The 17,426-nt window shown below is 37.1% G+C and overlaps 1 protein-coding gene across 2 annotated transcripts in view; it reads right to left on the bottom strand.

The window, feature by feature from the left end:
* Window positions 1-63: 63 nt before the first annotated feature.
* The window catches only part of LOC127447179 (integrin alpha-V-like), a 30,575-nt gene continuing 13,212 nt past the window's right edge, over window positions 64-17,426 (bottom strand). For both annotated transcript variants that reach the window (XM_051708817.1, XM_051708818.1), the window contains 19 exons: window positions 16,224-16,429; window positions 15,713-15,904; window positions 15,570-15,615; window positions 13,321-13,428; window positions 12,699-12,754; window positions 9,401-9,555; window positions 8,681-8,818; window positions 7,741-7,808; window positions 7,488-7,635; window positions 7,103-7,195; window positions 6,905-6,984; window positions 6,445-6,525; window positions 5,188-5,293; window positions 4,897-5,055; window positions 4,694-4,819; window positions 4,307-4,420; window positions 4,075-4,182; window positions 2,161-2,283; window positions 64-1,847 (listed from right to left, as the gene is read on the bottom strand). In XM_051708817.1, the coding sequence (XP_051564777.1) occupies window positions 1,749-1,847; window positions 2,161-2,283; window positions 4,075-4,182; window positions 4,307-4,420; window positions 4,694-4,819; window positions 4,897-5,055; window positions 5,188-5,293; window positions 6,445-6,525; window positions 6,905-6,984; window positions 7,103-7,195; window positions 7,488-7,635; window positions 7,741-7,808; window positions 8,681-8,818; window positions 9,401-9,555; window positions 12,699-12,754; window positions 13,321-13,428; window positions 15,570-15,615; window positions 15,713-15,904; window positions 16,224-16,429 (2,206 nt within the window). In that variant the 3' untranslated portion in view covers window positions 64-1,748. The remainder of the gene's footprint in view (window positions 1,848-2,160; window positions 2,284-4,074; window positions 4,183-4,306; window positions 4,421-4,693; window positions 4,820-4,896; window positions 5,056-5,187; window positions 5,294-6,444; window positions 6,526-6,904; window positions 6,985-7,102; window positions 7,196-7,487; window positions 7,636-7,740; window positions 7,809-8,680; window positions 8,819-9,400; window positions 9,556-12,698; window positions 12,755-13,320; window positions 13,429-15,569; window positions 15,616-15,712; window positions 15,905-16,223; window positions 16,430-17,426) is intronic.

Here is a 17,426-nt window from a genome sequence, read left to right as displayed (position 1 = left end):
GCCATGGACGAATAAACCCAATGTATGAGCACCGGCTATGTTGATGAATGAGGAAAAAATCCATTGTACTACATCAGTATATCTGTTTATTTGAATTATGGAAGCATTAACAACTCATTGTTAAATCAAGGAAAATGGAACTAGGCAAAAATAAAGAGGGAGTTTTAATTGTTTTTTTTTTGTTTTGTTTTTTTTCAACAAATGCTTGATTCTCTAAAATACATATTTTTGGAACTATGACTATGTTCTATTTTTACAAACTTTTTTTTACAAACAATATTGTTTCTCGGAAAAACTAAAAACAAAGATCTGTGTAAAAAGCATGATTTTGATTGAATTATAAATGTATACAAATTTTCATTTAGACAACATACTTGTGGCAACCCAATATGGGTAAATTCATATGGGGAGCAGCATTACTATATATAATACAGCAAAATAAGGAATCCAGGTTATGTTTTCAGTATGGTGGGTTGTATATTGTAATATATTTGCAGTCAAAATTAAGAGCAATAACTATGAATAGCAACCTTTAAACCAGATAATCAAATAAACATAAGTCAAAAAATATATTTTGTAAATAAAAAAACAGCAAAAAAGAAAAATTGCAATATTGTTCCCAAGGATTCCAACTTCACTATACCAGATTTGTAAAATAAAAAATTATGCACTGGCACATTTTATTCCCCACATTATCAAACTATTTTGTTCATTCCTGATCAATTAATATTACAGCACATTTTTTCAAAATCACATTAAATTCACCATAGAATGGCAGCATTAGAATTTGTATTACTAACTGACAAGTATTTGGGTAAAAATATATATTTAAGAACAAGGTAGGACTTTTTTTTTTTTTTTTTTTTTTTTTTTGCTTAGATTAGGATTGTGACTAAAAGGAATATTAAAAATAAAGGTGAATTAACATATTGTAAAGGTGCCCTGTCCATAAGGTGTGGTTTGAGTTTTATCACAATATAAAAATGCTACTGTTTTATTGCTCTGTTGTGCAAAAATGTTGATTTCTCTTTTTTATTATACAAATTCAACTAAACAAAGCCCCTGCTTTTAAATAATGTTAACAGTTGACAAACATATAAACAGTTTCTCAAAATAACACACCTTCAGCCCAAATAGTAAATCAGAGTCATAATCCCAACTGCAGGAAAAAAGTAAAACAACTGCAAAGAAAACAGGAAAGAACTGAAACCCCAGAGTCCTGCAGATGCCCCCAATAGCAGAAACTTTTGCACTAAATAATAAAAAAACAAAGTTTTCCCACAGAAGAACGAGAACCAGCAATCTAACAATGTACCAAACTATTACATATCTTTCCTCAAAATGAAATGTGATCATATGAAAAGTTCATTACCATTATTATTATTATTATTATCATTATATTCTTGTTATTTGTAAACAAAGATTTTAAATGTATTAATCTCTATGTCCCACTGTTGAAATCAAATCTCAGTGCAGAAGAGGAACAGAAGAAAAGGGATTGGCATAGGGCTTTAGTCTTATTAACACAACATCAAAACATCAAAACCACCACAGCTATGTGTACCATATTCCAACGACATGTCCACAGATTTAAGGTAGTGAGTGGCCAAGGTGAAAGTGTTCTAATGGATGTATTGCATTCTCATCAGCATCAGTGCATGAGAGCTCCTAGCCTGTGAGTTTGGCATACTTCTGCATATGTAGCATTATTGTGTTGACACTGTGATATACTGGTGAAGATGAAGATCTTAGGCTTCTGTGTTTCTGTCTCCATTCTCTGGAGGCTGTAGCTGCTCTTTTTCTGTGCTATCATCTTGGGGCGGCCGCACACGTTTAAAGAAGCCCAGCTGTGGAAGAGAGATATGAAGATGAAACTAGCATTTTTGACTAGCAGTAGCACTTCTGCTCCTTTTTTGATTTGTATGACTGTATACATAGCATGATATTAATATCAGCATAAAATTCATATTCATAATTTCGCCATCTGTGTATTGAATTGACGTATCGTTATATTTTATTGATCATGGTATGGACTTAGTTCCAAAGACTTCCATATTTGTGGATCATCCCCACAGATAGTGTTGTGATTCTGGATTGTGCTATGAAAACAGCTACTGTATCAATTAATTAGTCTGACAAATTTCTTCAGTTGTTGTTTACCTTATACATAACGAATATGAGCAGAGCCAGGAGCAGTAGTCCAGCCAGTACTGCCAAAGCCACCACCCAACCAGGAACAGGTTGAGTGAGCTCTGAATTCACCCAGATCACCTTCAGAGAAGCCTGGAGAACAGATACACATAATAGAAATCATGACACAGATGCCTCTCGGTGAGTACAGCAGATGTCTAACACTACCACAAAAAAAACAAAAAAACATTCATGATAAAAATTGCACACACAAAGTGCTAATGGGCTGGGTCAAGAGCAATTTCATTCTGAGGTTCTTCTTCGGCAACGTCTGCACCCTATTATATAGTCCATTCAAGACAGCACATTCATTAGAATTTGGCAGTGTAAATGGACTGTATGCAATATATTAGAAAAATAGAAATATGGACTTATGTTCTTTTGTGCATTAACTGCATCCCTGTTGAATGGCAGCAATATTTCTATGACAGTGACACGTTATTTTTATACGCATGGAAAATGTGGTTCTTGTCAGGATTTTGATTTACGATGCGTTAATTTATAGAGAATGTAAGTATTAAATCATTTTCATGTACTGGCACACAAATCAAGGCTAGTATTAACAGTGATTGAATCGGAATGCACGTCACTTCTACCGGTCGGTTTTGATTTTGAAAAATTAAATTAATTTATTGAAATATGAAATAATTAAACCAAAAATATTTCTAAATTCAATTTACACTTCAAATGAAACGACAAAATAATCAAAATAACAAAGTGGACAAAAGAAATCATACCAAATCCAAACATTTTACTCTCTCCAACTTCTTCCACCGGCCCCATTTGCAGTGACTTAAAACTCACTATGACAGCACCAATACAAATTAAATCATAAATCCAATTGTAAATATAAACATAATAATAATTGAAAAATAAACCAAGACCTAAAGATAGTTGAACTTAAATCTCATAAATATTTAAAAAAACGGCTACAACAGTGATTGTCTGGGCATAAACTTCATTACCAGCTGCTGGTGGAATATCCAAACTGCAAATGCAGATGCAAAAAGACGTGCTTTTGAAATGTCTTAGCGCAATGACCATCTTGTCTGAAAAATAACAAAATGCACTTTGCGGCACTTCATTTAGATACTATACACATACGCCCACTTGCGCTTTGCACTGGCATAAAAATTGCTCTCAGAATTAGCGCTCTCACGAAAATTGGATTAGACACTGTGCATGGTCATAGCACTGCGCTTTGTGCACTCACGAAAATAGAGCCTTTAGAATTAAACAGACAATTTTTGCTAATGTACCTTTAAGACTTCAATGTAATTGACCTCTTTTATTTTTATTTTATCACTGTCTGTGATGACACATTTCCACCTAAATTTAGCAGCATAAATCTAGTATTGTTTTACAATTATTTTGTGTAAATGTATAGTTTATTACCCTGGCATTAATTTAAAAAAAGAATTAGTCAACACTGCTGTGATGGGGTTGCAAATACTGCTGCTGAGGGAGTGACAGTAAATTTGGCATCTTTCTCTCTTCTGACTACAGTAATCCATCTTTCTCTATTTTTTCCTCTGTTGGAAAGTCATGGAATAGTGAAGTTGAAGCAAATGGGAACACAAACGTTACATTTGCTGTGTTCTCACATTGACCACTATAGAAGTTTACCCTGCTATGCTTTCCAAATACAGAAATGTGAAAAGGGTCCACTGGCTAACATTTCCATGTGAAATAAGTAACAGCGGCTCCGGGATACCACACGTGGTGTTGCTGAGTACTGAATATGCATTGCTATGCAAATATGGGTGGTCTGTATTGAGAACATTAGTGTATGTCTACATTTTATATCAAACTTTTTAATAAAAAAGATTGTTTCCTATGATTTTTCCCTTTAAATTCATGATTATTTGAAGATTGCATACTTACTGATGTTTTGTTGGTTGGGAATTCGGATTTCAATATTTTATAAGGCATTTCTATGACACTGAAGGAGGCAGAGGATCGAACAATGTATGATTTGTTTTGATTCTCAGCCTGAAAAGGAAAGAAAAGCATTACTGTATTTTAATGGTTATGAGTGAAATTTGGATTTTTAAGATCTTTACATCTTTGAAGTGGAAAGACTACAAATGTTTAATTAAATGAATGATGTTTTTACCTTGAGAAATGTGCTCACAGCAAGTCTGGAGTAAATAAATAGAATGGCACTCTGGCCTTTCTCCAGACGTCCAACCCAACACTTAATCTCCTGACACTCTGCAGTCCCGCAATCCTGCGCAGATACACACACAAACAATAATACTAATGGATAATGGATAATACTCAAGCACACTGGTGTAAAGGACAGTTAAATTCCATATACAGTATATTACTGTGCTGATTGACTCTGACAACTGTTCTCATGCTTGTTTTGAAGATTTGAAAACCATGACAAACTCATTAAATGAAAAATTGTAACAAAAATTCAGTTTAAAACCATTCTGAATAATTCACAGACTGTCTGTGGTGGCTGTCAGATGGCAACTGTTAAAAGGTGCGACTTTACCAGAATCTCCAAGTTCTCCTCCCCTTGTTTGTCCTCCACGTCTCTGCGGTGGACATTGTGTCTGATCCTTCCCTCTGCCCTGTCTCCACTGGCAGAAGTCTCATTCTTGTCAGGTAATCTGGGATTCTAGGTAAATGAAAAAGTATATTTTATCCATTGTAGCTGTAGTGCTTTTGTTGTTGTTTACATTGTGGGATACCTACAGTGACATTATAAGGGTTGATCTCCCTGTTTGAGCTGCAGTTCATGTTTCCGTCCACTTCAAACTTGGTGATGTAGAGCAGAGAGCCGTTGTTGAATCTGTAGGGCCACTGAACATCCAAAATGGCCTTACTGAATGTGCTGGGTCCTCTATTCCGTAGCTACGAAAAATAACATTTCAATGTAACATCAGTAATAACTCGAGGTAGGAGTTCAGCTGTATACCGTGCACTGCAGAAGTTTGATAGTGATTATAACGTATTTGATAAATGATCTTCACTGCAGTTTACAACCTCATAGATGTGCTGAACAAGAGGTCCAATATCATCCTCCAGAACAGGGCTCTCTTTTGGCTGCCAGTTAGCGATGGGTAAAAACACCTGCTCTGGAGCAGACACCCTACAGCAGGAAAGACAAGATAAACACTGAAGGTTGAAGGTGAAGAGCACTCAGACTTAAAGGGGACATAATCTATAGAGCTGTTCAGCCGTGACTAGGGTTGCCAACCGTCCAGGATTTTCCAGGATCGTCCTTATCTGGCTATCTGTCCTGGAAAAATGTAATTCCTTTCCGGGACACAAAATGTCCCCATATTTCAATATTTTCCCGACGCATTCACATAGTTGAACCCTTGTTTACAGGCACACTAAGCAAGGAGGAGAATCAAATGCATTATCATATGAATCATAAGAATGTCCGATTAATTTTAGAGAACTGGTTTGTTCAGATGATTAAGACAGAGATTTTTCACTTATGTGTGAACAATTCTTTCAACTTTAGTCTACTAACTTTCATAATGCCCAACACTCAAAAAGTATATTTTTAAGATTTACACATTTCAATTTCATAACAAATGTCCATCAAACTAATTCCATCTTAACTAAATTTAATTAGTAAATCTTGTTAACTTTTGTTAAAGATTACTCAATTCAATTTGATGGAAATTTGTTATGAAACTGAAACGCATAAATCTTGAAAAATTCGCATTTGAGTGAATGTTTATGTAAATTTATTTGATTTCCTTCAAATGTACAGTATGAATTATTGATTTTTTTTTTTTTACTTAATGCATACATATTTATACATTTAAAAACATTTAAATGTTCACTGTGAACCATAAACTCAAGCAAACTGCTTAGGGCCAGAATAAGTAAATCATTTGTTAAAAAAAAACAAAAAAAAAACACTCAATCAGTACACTCAAAAAAATATTTTAGCCTTATTTTAAAATACGCATTTCAATTTAATAACAAAATTATTTAAATTGTTATTTACATTTGTAGGCCAACCCAGAAGGCTAATTCCCCACGGGTTACCTCTGGAATTTCCAAAGGGACTTTACATGTTTTAAACATTTTGTTTTGTTAACATTAATTACACACAGTCATACCTCAAATGTGTGTTTTTTCAAAAAGTTGCTAACAAGTTACTATCAAGTACGCACACTCGCATGCTCGTGGTAGCTGTAGTCCTTTTTCAGCAACTTTTTGGCAACATAAAAAACACAGCAGCTTCATGAAATTAAGAAAGTAAAATATTAAGAATCATACCCTCGTAGTTCCACTCTGGCCTGCACAGCAAGCTTTGTGGTGACGGAGACCAGATTGCTGGTTTTATTGAACTGATTTGAGCTGAAAGCAAAAGGGAATTATTAACTTCCACAATGGAGCAGAGGGTGACACTGTTGTTTCAGAAACCGGTAGCCATTTCCTCAATTTTGAGACCAAACTCTGCAAACAACACCCACAAGTTGCTGTAACTCTACATTATAAATCATTATGTTAAAGACCATAAAAATTTCACTCAGTTAACAGGGAACTGTAGGATTAGAATCCAGTGCTGTCTGAAGGTTTTATTGAGTTAAACAATAATAATAAAAAAGACAGGAAAAGGAAATGTCTATCTGTTAAGAACATCTTTGCTTTAAGTTTGTTCTAACGGCTCTTCTTTAGTTACAGGTTTGGGTTACTAGATTTTTGTGAAAGCAGATAGGTTTAAAGAGTCTAATACCTTTGTATCTGCAGGTCAAACTTGACTTCTGTGTCCTGTTCAGAGAGCTGATGCACGCTGAAGCGCAATCCTGCAATTATCTATGAAATAAAACAATTTTCAATTAAATCAGATGGTGAATTTATACATTACAGAAACTGATCAAAATAAATATATGTTGAAGGTGCAGATTTTTTGCTTGGAAAGGCTTTTGGTCACCTTAGTGCCTCCTTTCATTGGGTTCCCAAGATCACACACCACCAATCTAGTCTGATTCTCTTTCTTGAAGGCACAGGACAGTCTAGACAGTGTCTGAAATCCATAAATAACAAATGAAACCTCAAATACTGGGACTACTTTTTTTGGCAGATTAACTTTTAGTTCTGCATAACCAACACAACTTCTGTGAGTGGAGTTTGCAATACAAACAGTATTGTATGGATAGTTGTGTCACATTACTTTCTGGTATACCATGAAAGTTACGGAGTGTACCAGCTTTACATGGCCATTACAGGAGTTGAAAGATTGGGTAAAGCACAGACAAGGTTATTAAGCAATTTTATCATACCAGTCTCATGTTTTGTCTTCTGGCTATACTGCTCACCTCACTGTTCCGCACCACCCCAATAAAATCTGCCTGAGATGGTAAAGTGACGATCAGGTCAGCCTCATATGCACCCTCTCCTCCATTCTCTGCTGTGACCTCTAGGGTCAGGGGGTTATCATCACCTATGTAGATCTGTTTCTGGTCACTGGAGCACAAAACGACATCATGCGTACAGACACACAAAGTTAAACTACCCCACACAGCCAGACAATACAGTGGACTTTAGGGCTCTGATGAACCAATAACTCACCTCACAACAGACAGTTTTAAGTCTGGCTTGCAAATATTGTCATCACCACAATCCAGGAGTAAGTGGGCCTGGAAAATCACAAGAAATTGGAATGGGAAACTGAAGTCAGCTTCTATTTTTTTATCTGATGCTCATGTTATTTAACCATGAAAGTTTGAGTAAATCTGCATTGAAATCTTTGTTAGTGGCTGGTTTAATATATAATGCTAAATTCCCACACTTTTTTACAAATGCATTTCCATAACTTTTCCAGTCGTTTGTGACTAGGGGATAAGGATTTTGAAAATCATTCAAATTCAGACCCATTTGCTAATGAATAATCAGAGCAATTTGTGAAATTGTTCAACTGATTCAATGGAAAGAACAAACATTATTGTTTATTTTCAAAAGAATGATCATGGCAATTGTATACAATGTTTAAAATCAGTTATCTATTCCATCGTCATCCATTCCACTCAATCCAGAGATCTTTCTGGAGTATAAGAACTCCCCTCATAAGAGCCCCACCCATGTGTGTTCATATACACTCAGTGAGCACTTTATTAGGAACACTATGGTCCAAACCAGTCTGGACATTCTCCGTTGACCTCTCTAATCAACAAGGCATTTCCATCCGCAGAACTGCCGCTCACTGGATGTTTTTTGTTTTTGGCACCATTCTGAGTAAACTACAGATTGTTGTGCGTGAAATTCTCAGGAGATCAGCAGTTACAGAAAAACTCAAACCAGCCCGTCTGGCACCAACAATCATGCAGGTCGATGCACAAAGATCAATTTTTTCCCCATTCTGATGGTTGATGTGAACATTAACTGAAGCTCCTGACCCGTATCTGCATAATTCTATGCATTGCACTGCTGCCGCATGATTGGCTGATTAGATAATCGCATGAATAAGTAGGTGTACAGGTGTCCTAAGATCTAGCATGGGAAAGATTTGTACCTGCTTAGTGATATTTGTAGGGGTGGATTGGTCAAGGATGGGCAACAGGCCGGTCTTATCTGCTGCTGTTTTGTAATCCAAGCTGTACTCCATAAAGACTGCGATGGGTGTGATCTTATCCCTGAATTCTGAGTCATCCTGTAAAGAGAGAGAGAGAGAGAGAGAGAGAGAGAGAGAGAGAGAGAGAGAGAGAGAGAGAGAACGACATAAAAACAAGGCCTCTATATCAGTGAGCTCAAGGCTGGAGAATTTCAGTGGGGCTTAACACTCTCTGCAACATGCTCTTTTATGTCCAGAAAAGAGAGCTTTGGCTTTCCAGGTTAAACCCTTCTTTAGGTCTGTAATGCATTGTTCTTATTTTAAAACAAAATAGCAGCATGTTCCAGTGCCAAAGATCTGGGCTATCCGCCACCATACAGCTTTAACCACAGCGCAAACACATATTTTATGACATAAAGGCATCAGCAATTCTTTAGCTTGCCAAATACAGCAGAACAACACTAAATGTAAATACAGCAGCATCATTTCATAGAGCAACACTGAGTGACCAGCAGAAGTGAATTATGTGTGTTCCAGTCAATTGGTGGAGCATGGTGTTAGCAATGCCACTGTCATGGGTTCAATTCCCAGGGAAAACACGCACTGAGAAAATGCGTACCTTAGAAGTCGCTTTGAATCAAAGCATCTGACAAATGCATACATGTAAATGGATTTACTTACTATTAAATAGGCCTTAAGCTCCTCACAGGTTTGTCCCTGGCCGTAAGAGACAGACATGTTCTTTGAATAATGAGACAACTTGTTGTGGAGGAACAGCACTCGTTTGATGGCTCCCTTGTGTTTGAGGCGGTCCAGTGTCAGATCCACCTGGAATTCTAGGATAGGGTTTTCCAGGTCAGTTTTTCATTTGAATTGTAATGGAATTAGAGACAGCACAAATAATCATAAAAGCACAACAAGAGACAGCAAATGAGAGAGTTATTTACATTCTTTACATAAAAAGAGCTCCTTTAAAACAAAGAGCCAATTAAAAGGAAACATGCCAGAGAAACAATCTGCAAATTAAACTGTTTAAAACACAAGCGGTCAACCCTGAACCATTTAAGAGCTGTGATGCCTCTGAATCTCAGCTGTCTTTAACTCTACTGTGTGTGCTTCATTCTAGTGGTGCCTACAAGGTAATATGAGGTGTCTTACAGCACACTTAATACAGGTTCAGTCTACCTAGAGTAACCTGGAGTTAAGTTTGAACCCACAGCCTTTCAGCTACTAGCATATACACTGATGAGCCAAAACATTATGTCTGGGTAGATTAGATGGTAAGCAAACAATCAGTTCTCATGGTCAACGTGCTGAATGCAGGAGAAATGGGCAGGAGTAAAGACCTGAGCGGCTTTGACGAGGGCCAAAATGTTATGGCCATACGACTCGTTCAGAGCATCTCTGAAACGGTAAGGCTTGTGGGGTGCTCCCGGTCAGCAGTGGTGAGTACCTACCTACAGTGGTGGGAGGAACAAACCACAAACCGGCAACAGGGTGTTGGGCGCCCAAGGCTCATCACTGCGCGAGGGCAATGAAGGCTATCTCGTCTGGTCTGAGGCGACAGAAGTTCTACTGTGGATTTTCACAGAAATTTTCACAGAAAATTTTAATGATGGTTACGGGAGGAATGTGTCACAACACACAGTGCATCGCACCCTGCTGCGTATGGGGCTGCATAGCCGCAGACCAGTCAGAGTGCCCATAATGATCCCTGTCCACCATCGAAAGTGCCTACAATGGGCACGCGAGTGCTCCAAGGTCCAGTTCTGACAGTGGAAGAAGGTTGCCTGGTCAGATGAGTCCCGTTTTCTTTAACATCACATGGATGGCCATGTATGTGTGTGCCGTTTACCTGGGGAAGTGATGGCACCAGGATGCACTGTTGGAAGACGACAAGCCAATCGAGGGAGTGTGATGTTCTGGGCAATGGTGGACATCAATTTGACCTACCTAAACATCATTGCAGATCAGCTACACCCCTTTCATGGCAGTGGTATTCCCTGATGGCAGTGGCCTCTTTCAGCAGGATAATGCGCCTTACCACACTGCACACATTGTTCGTGAATGGTATGAGGAACATGATGAAGAGTTCAAGGTGTTGCCCTGGCCTCCAAATTCCTCAGATCTCAATCCGATTGAGCATCTGTGGGATGTGCTGGACCAACAAATCCGATCCATGGCGGCTCCACCTCGCAACTCACAGGACTTGAAGGATCTGCTGTTAATATCTTGGTGCCAGATGCCACAGGACACCTTCATGAGTTCATGCCTCAGTGGGTCAGCGCTGTTTTGGCAGCACGCGGAGGACCAACAGCATATTAGGCAGGTGGTCATAGTGTTTTAGCTCATCGGTGTAGATCTTTAACTCCATGGATACATAAATCCATGTCTGAATACCACTAAATTACACTATTGAATATAAAGGTGTCATATCATTAAAAAAATTCAAATTAATTTATCTTTAAATAAATAATAATTAAATGTTCAATGTACTATGAAAATAAACTAAAAATTTTTTTACAGAATATCTGTGCATTTTTATCTTAAATTCGACGAATATTAGAATTTCAAATTTTAATTTGACAGCCTTAATTGTATGGCTTCGAGAGGATTTGAATATAATTCATGGACTACATGATGCTTTTATGTTTCTTTAATGTCATATTGGAGCTTGACAGTAATGGCCATAACACAGTGGAAAACAATCTTTATTAATGTGCTGATGACCAAGAGAGCGATCACTGGTGGTGGGCGCAGAGGGCGCTATTTTGCAAAGTAAGTTTACGCTTAAACCGTTAAAGTCCCCGGATACATAAGTCAGACATATCAGGTATTATTTGAAAGCTTAGACTTTTGCATTTGTTACATAAAATAACTAAATAATGCCTGAAAACATCCGTGTCCCAAATAATGTCATTCAACATAAACAATGCTTTTTCTCCATGTGAGTGTTTCTGTTACCAGATTTTAAAGTAACGATTTCTGTTAAACTTTTCGGCCAACATTTTCTGCCTTTTTTTCTGGCTCTCTTTTGACCAAAAACCGAAAATACCATTTTAAGCCATTTCCGGCCTAAACTTTTCGGTGGTCAATATTTTGGTGCATCCCTCTCATTAACCATTAAGGTCAGACTGATCAATTCAGTCTGAACTTAATGGTTTATGTAACACATTTCAACACTGACTGTTTTGTGAACCTGTTACAATGTAATGCTGCTTTTGGAAAGAGGATGTTCCTGAAGGATGGGGCAGAACAAACTATATTTGACCCGACAGCAAACCCGCAGCACAAACCCAAAGTTCTGTTTACATAGAATTGAAAAGGCTTTGTTTTTGCTGCTGTATCTTCAAGACTTCTAAAGGTCAGATAGAGTGTAAATGGTCTTGACACTAAATGATTTAAAATTTTGCAGTAAAAACCATCATTAAAATTATAAGTGGGACCTTATGGGTAAAAAAAATGCATGATATGACACCTTAACAATTATATAACTACCATACTACCTCTTTTCTCAAAGACAAAATACACACTAATTTTGTGTTTTGCAACTGTGAGCATCAAATCTGTTAAGACAAGTACCGTGAACACATCTACACCATAAGCTTTGCGAAACAGTAGCAATTAGCCCAAGCAGAGCATAGAGGAACTTCAAAGCACAGAGAAAAATAATGAATTGGCATCACAGTCTGTGAATGGTGGGTTGTGGATCTGGTAGCCATTACACCCCAGACTGTGAGACCCCTATGAAGACTTTGTGAGCGCCGGACGCTGGGCTTTTAATGGCTCTGTGCTGTACTTCCGGCTCAAAACACACTGAGGGCTGACACATTGAGCTCTGCTTTTCCCCGAAGCAGTACTCCAAACAGCAGGACTCCATTTACAACCGCCATGTGCTACTGCTACTTGCAATAATAGGATCTATTGAACCAAATTTCATTTATTTTAATAATTTGCAAATATAAAGACTAGTACTTACGAAGAGAGGATGGGGCTCCCTTGCCACTTGCCTTCACACAGTATTTCACAGTGAAGCTAAGAGATTACATTAGGAAGAATTGTGTAAATGCATAGTACTTTCCATGATATTCTCAATGCATGAAGTCACAAAAAATATCACAAAGATATTACTGATGATGACAATCAAATGTATTTTATATTTTCAAATTAAAGTTGAAGTTAAATGGTAAATGTTAAAAGACTTCCTCCTATGCATAATGTGCAGAGACAAACTAGAAGTATGCCATTTGGTTGATTTCCCAGAAAAGTGTAAACACTGTGTCGCTTTCAAAAAAATCAAGCAATGGAGCGAGTTTCGGGTGGGATTATGTTTTTGTCCGACCAATTTGCAGAAAGGGGGAGTGTTTGGGAAACTTTTTTGAAAACAGTCCATTTGGTAATGTTAATGCCGCAGAAATTTTTTACTTTTAAGAAATCAAACTAACATATATCAAAAGCTGCTTCTAAACAAAAGAGCCTTTTTCTAACTGTCTGGTTTTGACACGAGCACAAAGTTACAAGAATGCCCCTCAAACAAGGTTTGACAAAGTGTCATTTTAATGATGTTTGGAGAGCAGTGTGGTGAAAGAACATAAACTCACCAGGACACTGTGGTGGTTGTTCCAGGCAGGGTGCAGCTCTTGTCCTCAGGGTTCAGGATCTGTGGGCTAATATCCAGTGTGGTGTTCACACTGATGACCGGACGAGCCCTAGGTGAACACACAAATGGGCATGTATTACCATGCTGCCATTTTTTTATGTGATGAGGTGCAGACAATTTCCTCACTGACAGGACAGTGAAATCTTGAGTGGCTTCTGGAATTTTAACGGGGACATATTCAGTGGTCTACTTTGGTAGCATTTTACTTTTTCCCTGGTATTCTCTGAGCTAAAATGTAAAACACTGTAATTTAGTTTTACATTACCATTTTCCATTGTCTTTCTGGCTCTTATAATTATGAATTATATACTGTATAATTATAAATAAGACTTCTGAATGTAAATTGCATTTGTTAAAAACAGATTTCCTTAGTTTACAATGTTATTCATCAAGGCGGGTCAAACTGCAGAATACGAAGGGATGTTGATCAATACATTAATGCATTCTGGATGACCCATATTTGTAGCTTAGTTGTCACAAATGGGCTGGGTGAATTGGGAAGGGAGTCCTACCATGTTTTATCATTGTAACTTACGCTGCACTAATTCCAATAATGTCATCTCGATTAACCCTTTAAGCTCTGAAGGTGTTTTTAAAGATTTTCTATTTCAATGGCACACCCAAAATTAAAGGCTTATAACTTGATAAAAAAAAACAAGAGATTCAAGTGTTTGGCATAATTGTAAAGATAAATTTAAAAAAAAAACATTAATGATATACTGTAGATTATGATACATTGAGACTCTCAGCCTAAGAAACTGCTGAAATATCATTAGCCAAAAATGTACTTTTTTTCATATTTGACATTATATATCTCTGGTTGTAAATAAGGTGGCTCCGAAAAACTGCTTCTTCTTTTTTTCTCAGTCATGTCAACTGCATCTGAGGAAATGTTTGTGTTGATATGACAAAGCAATCAAAAGTTATAGCATTACAAAAAATATTTATCCTCGTATCCAAAAACGTCTCCATGTGTCCAAAAGCCTCTCCAAACAAATAAAACATAATAATTGTACATAAGAACTAATTACACATGCAAACACAACAATGACTAAAGGTAGCATGGAGACATGATTTTAGTAATGAGATTTCACAGAATGAGTACCTTTTGACTCAATAAGTCTGCATCGAGTCTGCCATTCACATGGCACCATCTCCTCGTGGCCATATATAACATTGTGCTTAGTGTGGATTATCTAATTATTATAATTATATAATAATTATATAATTATCTTGAAGTTATAAATGAAAACATGGCATATAAGCAACACCAACAGAATTGTCAAAGACATATACTCAGCCATTACTCACTATATATTTGTCTGTGAGTAAAAAAAAATAAATAAATAGGCTGGTTGTATTGCACTCTTTGAGAGCTTTCCAACAACATATGACACATGGCTATTTGATCAGTTTGTGTGTATGTACAGTGCAAATTATATTTATAAAATATCCAAATGGAACATTTCTGATTTGTCTGCAAATTTTAAAACACTTGTTCAGTTTTGGTCATAATGTCTGCATTCACTGGAAAGTAGAGCTTCAAAGCTTTCAAAAAATACCTATTTTGTGTTGGTCAAGACTGTAGTTATCAATATTTTGATGATTATTTTTTTTCCTCACGGGCCCATCCTAGCTTAAAGGGTTAAATTGCGTTCCGGAATACTTTATTTTAATTAGGCAACTGCAGCATTCTGTAGTCAAATATTTTTGTATGAAGACAACTAAACTGTATATTGTAATTGAGCATTATCCCTGGAAACCGATTTCCTATAAACTGTGCTAATTTCATCTGTTGTATCATTCCATGGACTCTTTCTTCTCACATAATAAAACAATTACTTAAATCAATATTTCCATGTCTATGTATTTACTTGGTAAGTAGCTGTGTAATAAGTGTAATACAAGATCCTGATCACCCTGCCGGCATTTATCTATATGTACATGTCCCTTTACTTATATGTGTAGTACGGGTGTCAATCAATGCCTGGTGGTCTTCTAAGTGTATATGGAAAGTTCCACCATGTTTTTTTTTTTTTTTTAAATACAGGCTGTAATTGCCTTCACTACTCGCACATAAAACAAAGTAAATGCTGCTGAATAAAATGAGAGCACATTTTAATAGCTTATCTGGCCCTGATCATAAAGTCTATCAAATGCATGTGTGACAGAATCAAGAGTGTACTGTACCTGTACAGAACAGCTTTGTCAGCTCCAAACACCCCAACAATCAGGTCTAGAGAAGGAAAGCAAAACAAGGATAGGATCTAGTCAGTTCAACAAATTCAGAGTGTGAATGTGTGTAAAAGATGACGTGAGTGTTGCAATCTAACCAGGGTATCCATTCTGATCAACATCAGTGCCTCCATGCATGGTGTACCCAAAACTAGAAGGCATGGAAGCAGATGCCCACGTCCCCTCCAGAACTTGAGAGGCCATAGGATTTGGCCCTGTGGGACGCCCGTTATGGATGTACACCAGACCGCGGTGGAACTGCCCTCCATATGGTGCAGCAATGGCCACATCTGAGAAAGAATGGAGGGATTAATAAAGAATTGGTTGTGTCATGGTGATAGAGCAACAACGAGTACTGTTGTGGTTACATCTGTATGCCACGATAGTACAGTCACAGCTCATGAGTCAAGATTACTGTTCCACCTGATAGGACAAGAAACTCTGCAACAGTGAAAACAGCTTAAAACCATGACCATATATGACCACATATGCACTGTATATTTTTACAAGTCATCACTGGCACATAAGAGATCAGGACTGGACAGACTTCCTGTTATGTTTATTAGAAAAGCATATAGATACAAAGAGTGAGACGAGATAAAATAGTACCATTATACCCATCCATGTTAAGGTCTCCTACACTGCAGATGGAGCTTCCATATCGAGCATAGATCTCAGTGCCAGTGAGTTTGATGACACTGTTGAAAGTGAAGCCACCTTTGCCAAGGTAGACATACACTTGACCGACCTCCCTCAGTTTCCCATCTGAGCCACGGTCCATGAACAGAGGAGCCCCAATCAACAGATCCATCATCCTGTGGGGGGGGAAGTATAAGATTTACCCCACTAAAAAGATCAGCATGTGCCCTCTCAGATTTTTGAGTCAAGTGGATTTTGACTTTTCATGTATATACAATTATTGATAATTAATCAAATATGTCATTTTTATTTATATATTTTCATATTTTATACTTCATCTTTTATTTTTGAGTTGCACAATTGAAAAATGTTTGTCTAAACCACTGGCAGAAATTTACATCTACAGCTACATGTGGTCAGTCTAATTGAGGCGCACCTTCAACAAATAATTTGCTTTAAACTTTCCTAGTCAAAAACAAAAAGAGTTATTATTGGAATGTCAAAGCCACTCTTTTTCATACAATGAAAATTCATGGTGACCACTGGCTAAACATGCACACACACAAGACCAACAGGCCTTATACAAGACTTTACACTTTTTCCACAACTAAAATATCAAAAAAAAAAAAAAAAAAAGTGCATGACACCCCTAATCACGAAGTTGCTAGTTTAACCATCTTAATAATCAAGGATTCCTTGGTCAACCAGCTTCACCAGAGAGGAAAAAAATAAATAAATAGAGTACTGTTGAATACTTTTCAAACTAATTGTAATAAACACAAAGTACTGAAAAAGATAAAGCTGATAAAAAAATTTTTTATATATCATGATAAAAAGAGGCCCCTTTCTGAACACAAAAATGGCGAATGAGTTCAGACAAAGAGCAACTTGTTGGGGAAATGCAGTGAACATTATCTTCACTGTTGCACAACGCTGCTCAAATGCTGCCAGCGGGGAGATCTCAAATGTTACTGTGCATACATTTCAGGTAGGTTTACATCCCTCAAAGAAACAGAAAGTGATTGCTAAGAAGAATATCATTTAAAGTATCCATTAGTCTATGAATAGACATTGTGTGTCTTTAAGAAACAAGGATGTCAAACAATATAGAAGAGGACACTGTGGTCTGCGTAGCAATTATCAACCTCTCCTCAGTGAAGAAAATAACAAAGT

This window comes from Myxocyprinus asiaticus, chromosome 10 (assembly GCF_019703515.2).
Source record: "Myxocyprinus asiaticus isolate MX2 ecotype Aquarium Trade chromosome 10, UBuf_Myxa_2, whole genome shotgun sequence".
Lineage (NCBI taxonomy): Eukaryota > Metazoa > Chordata > Actinopteri > Cypriniformes > Catostomidae > Myxocyprinus > Myxocyprinus asiaticus.
This window is presented reverse-complemented; position numbering and strand designations above follow the sequence as displayed.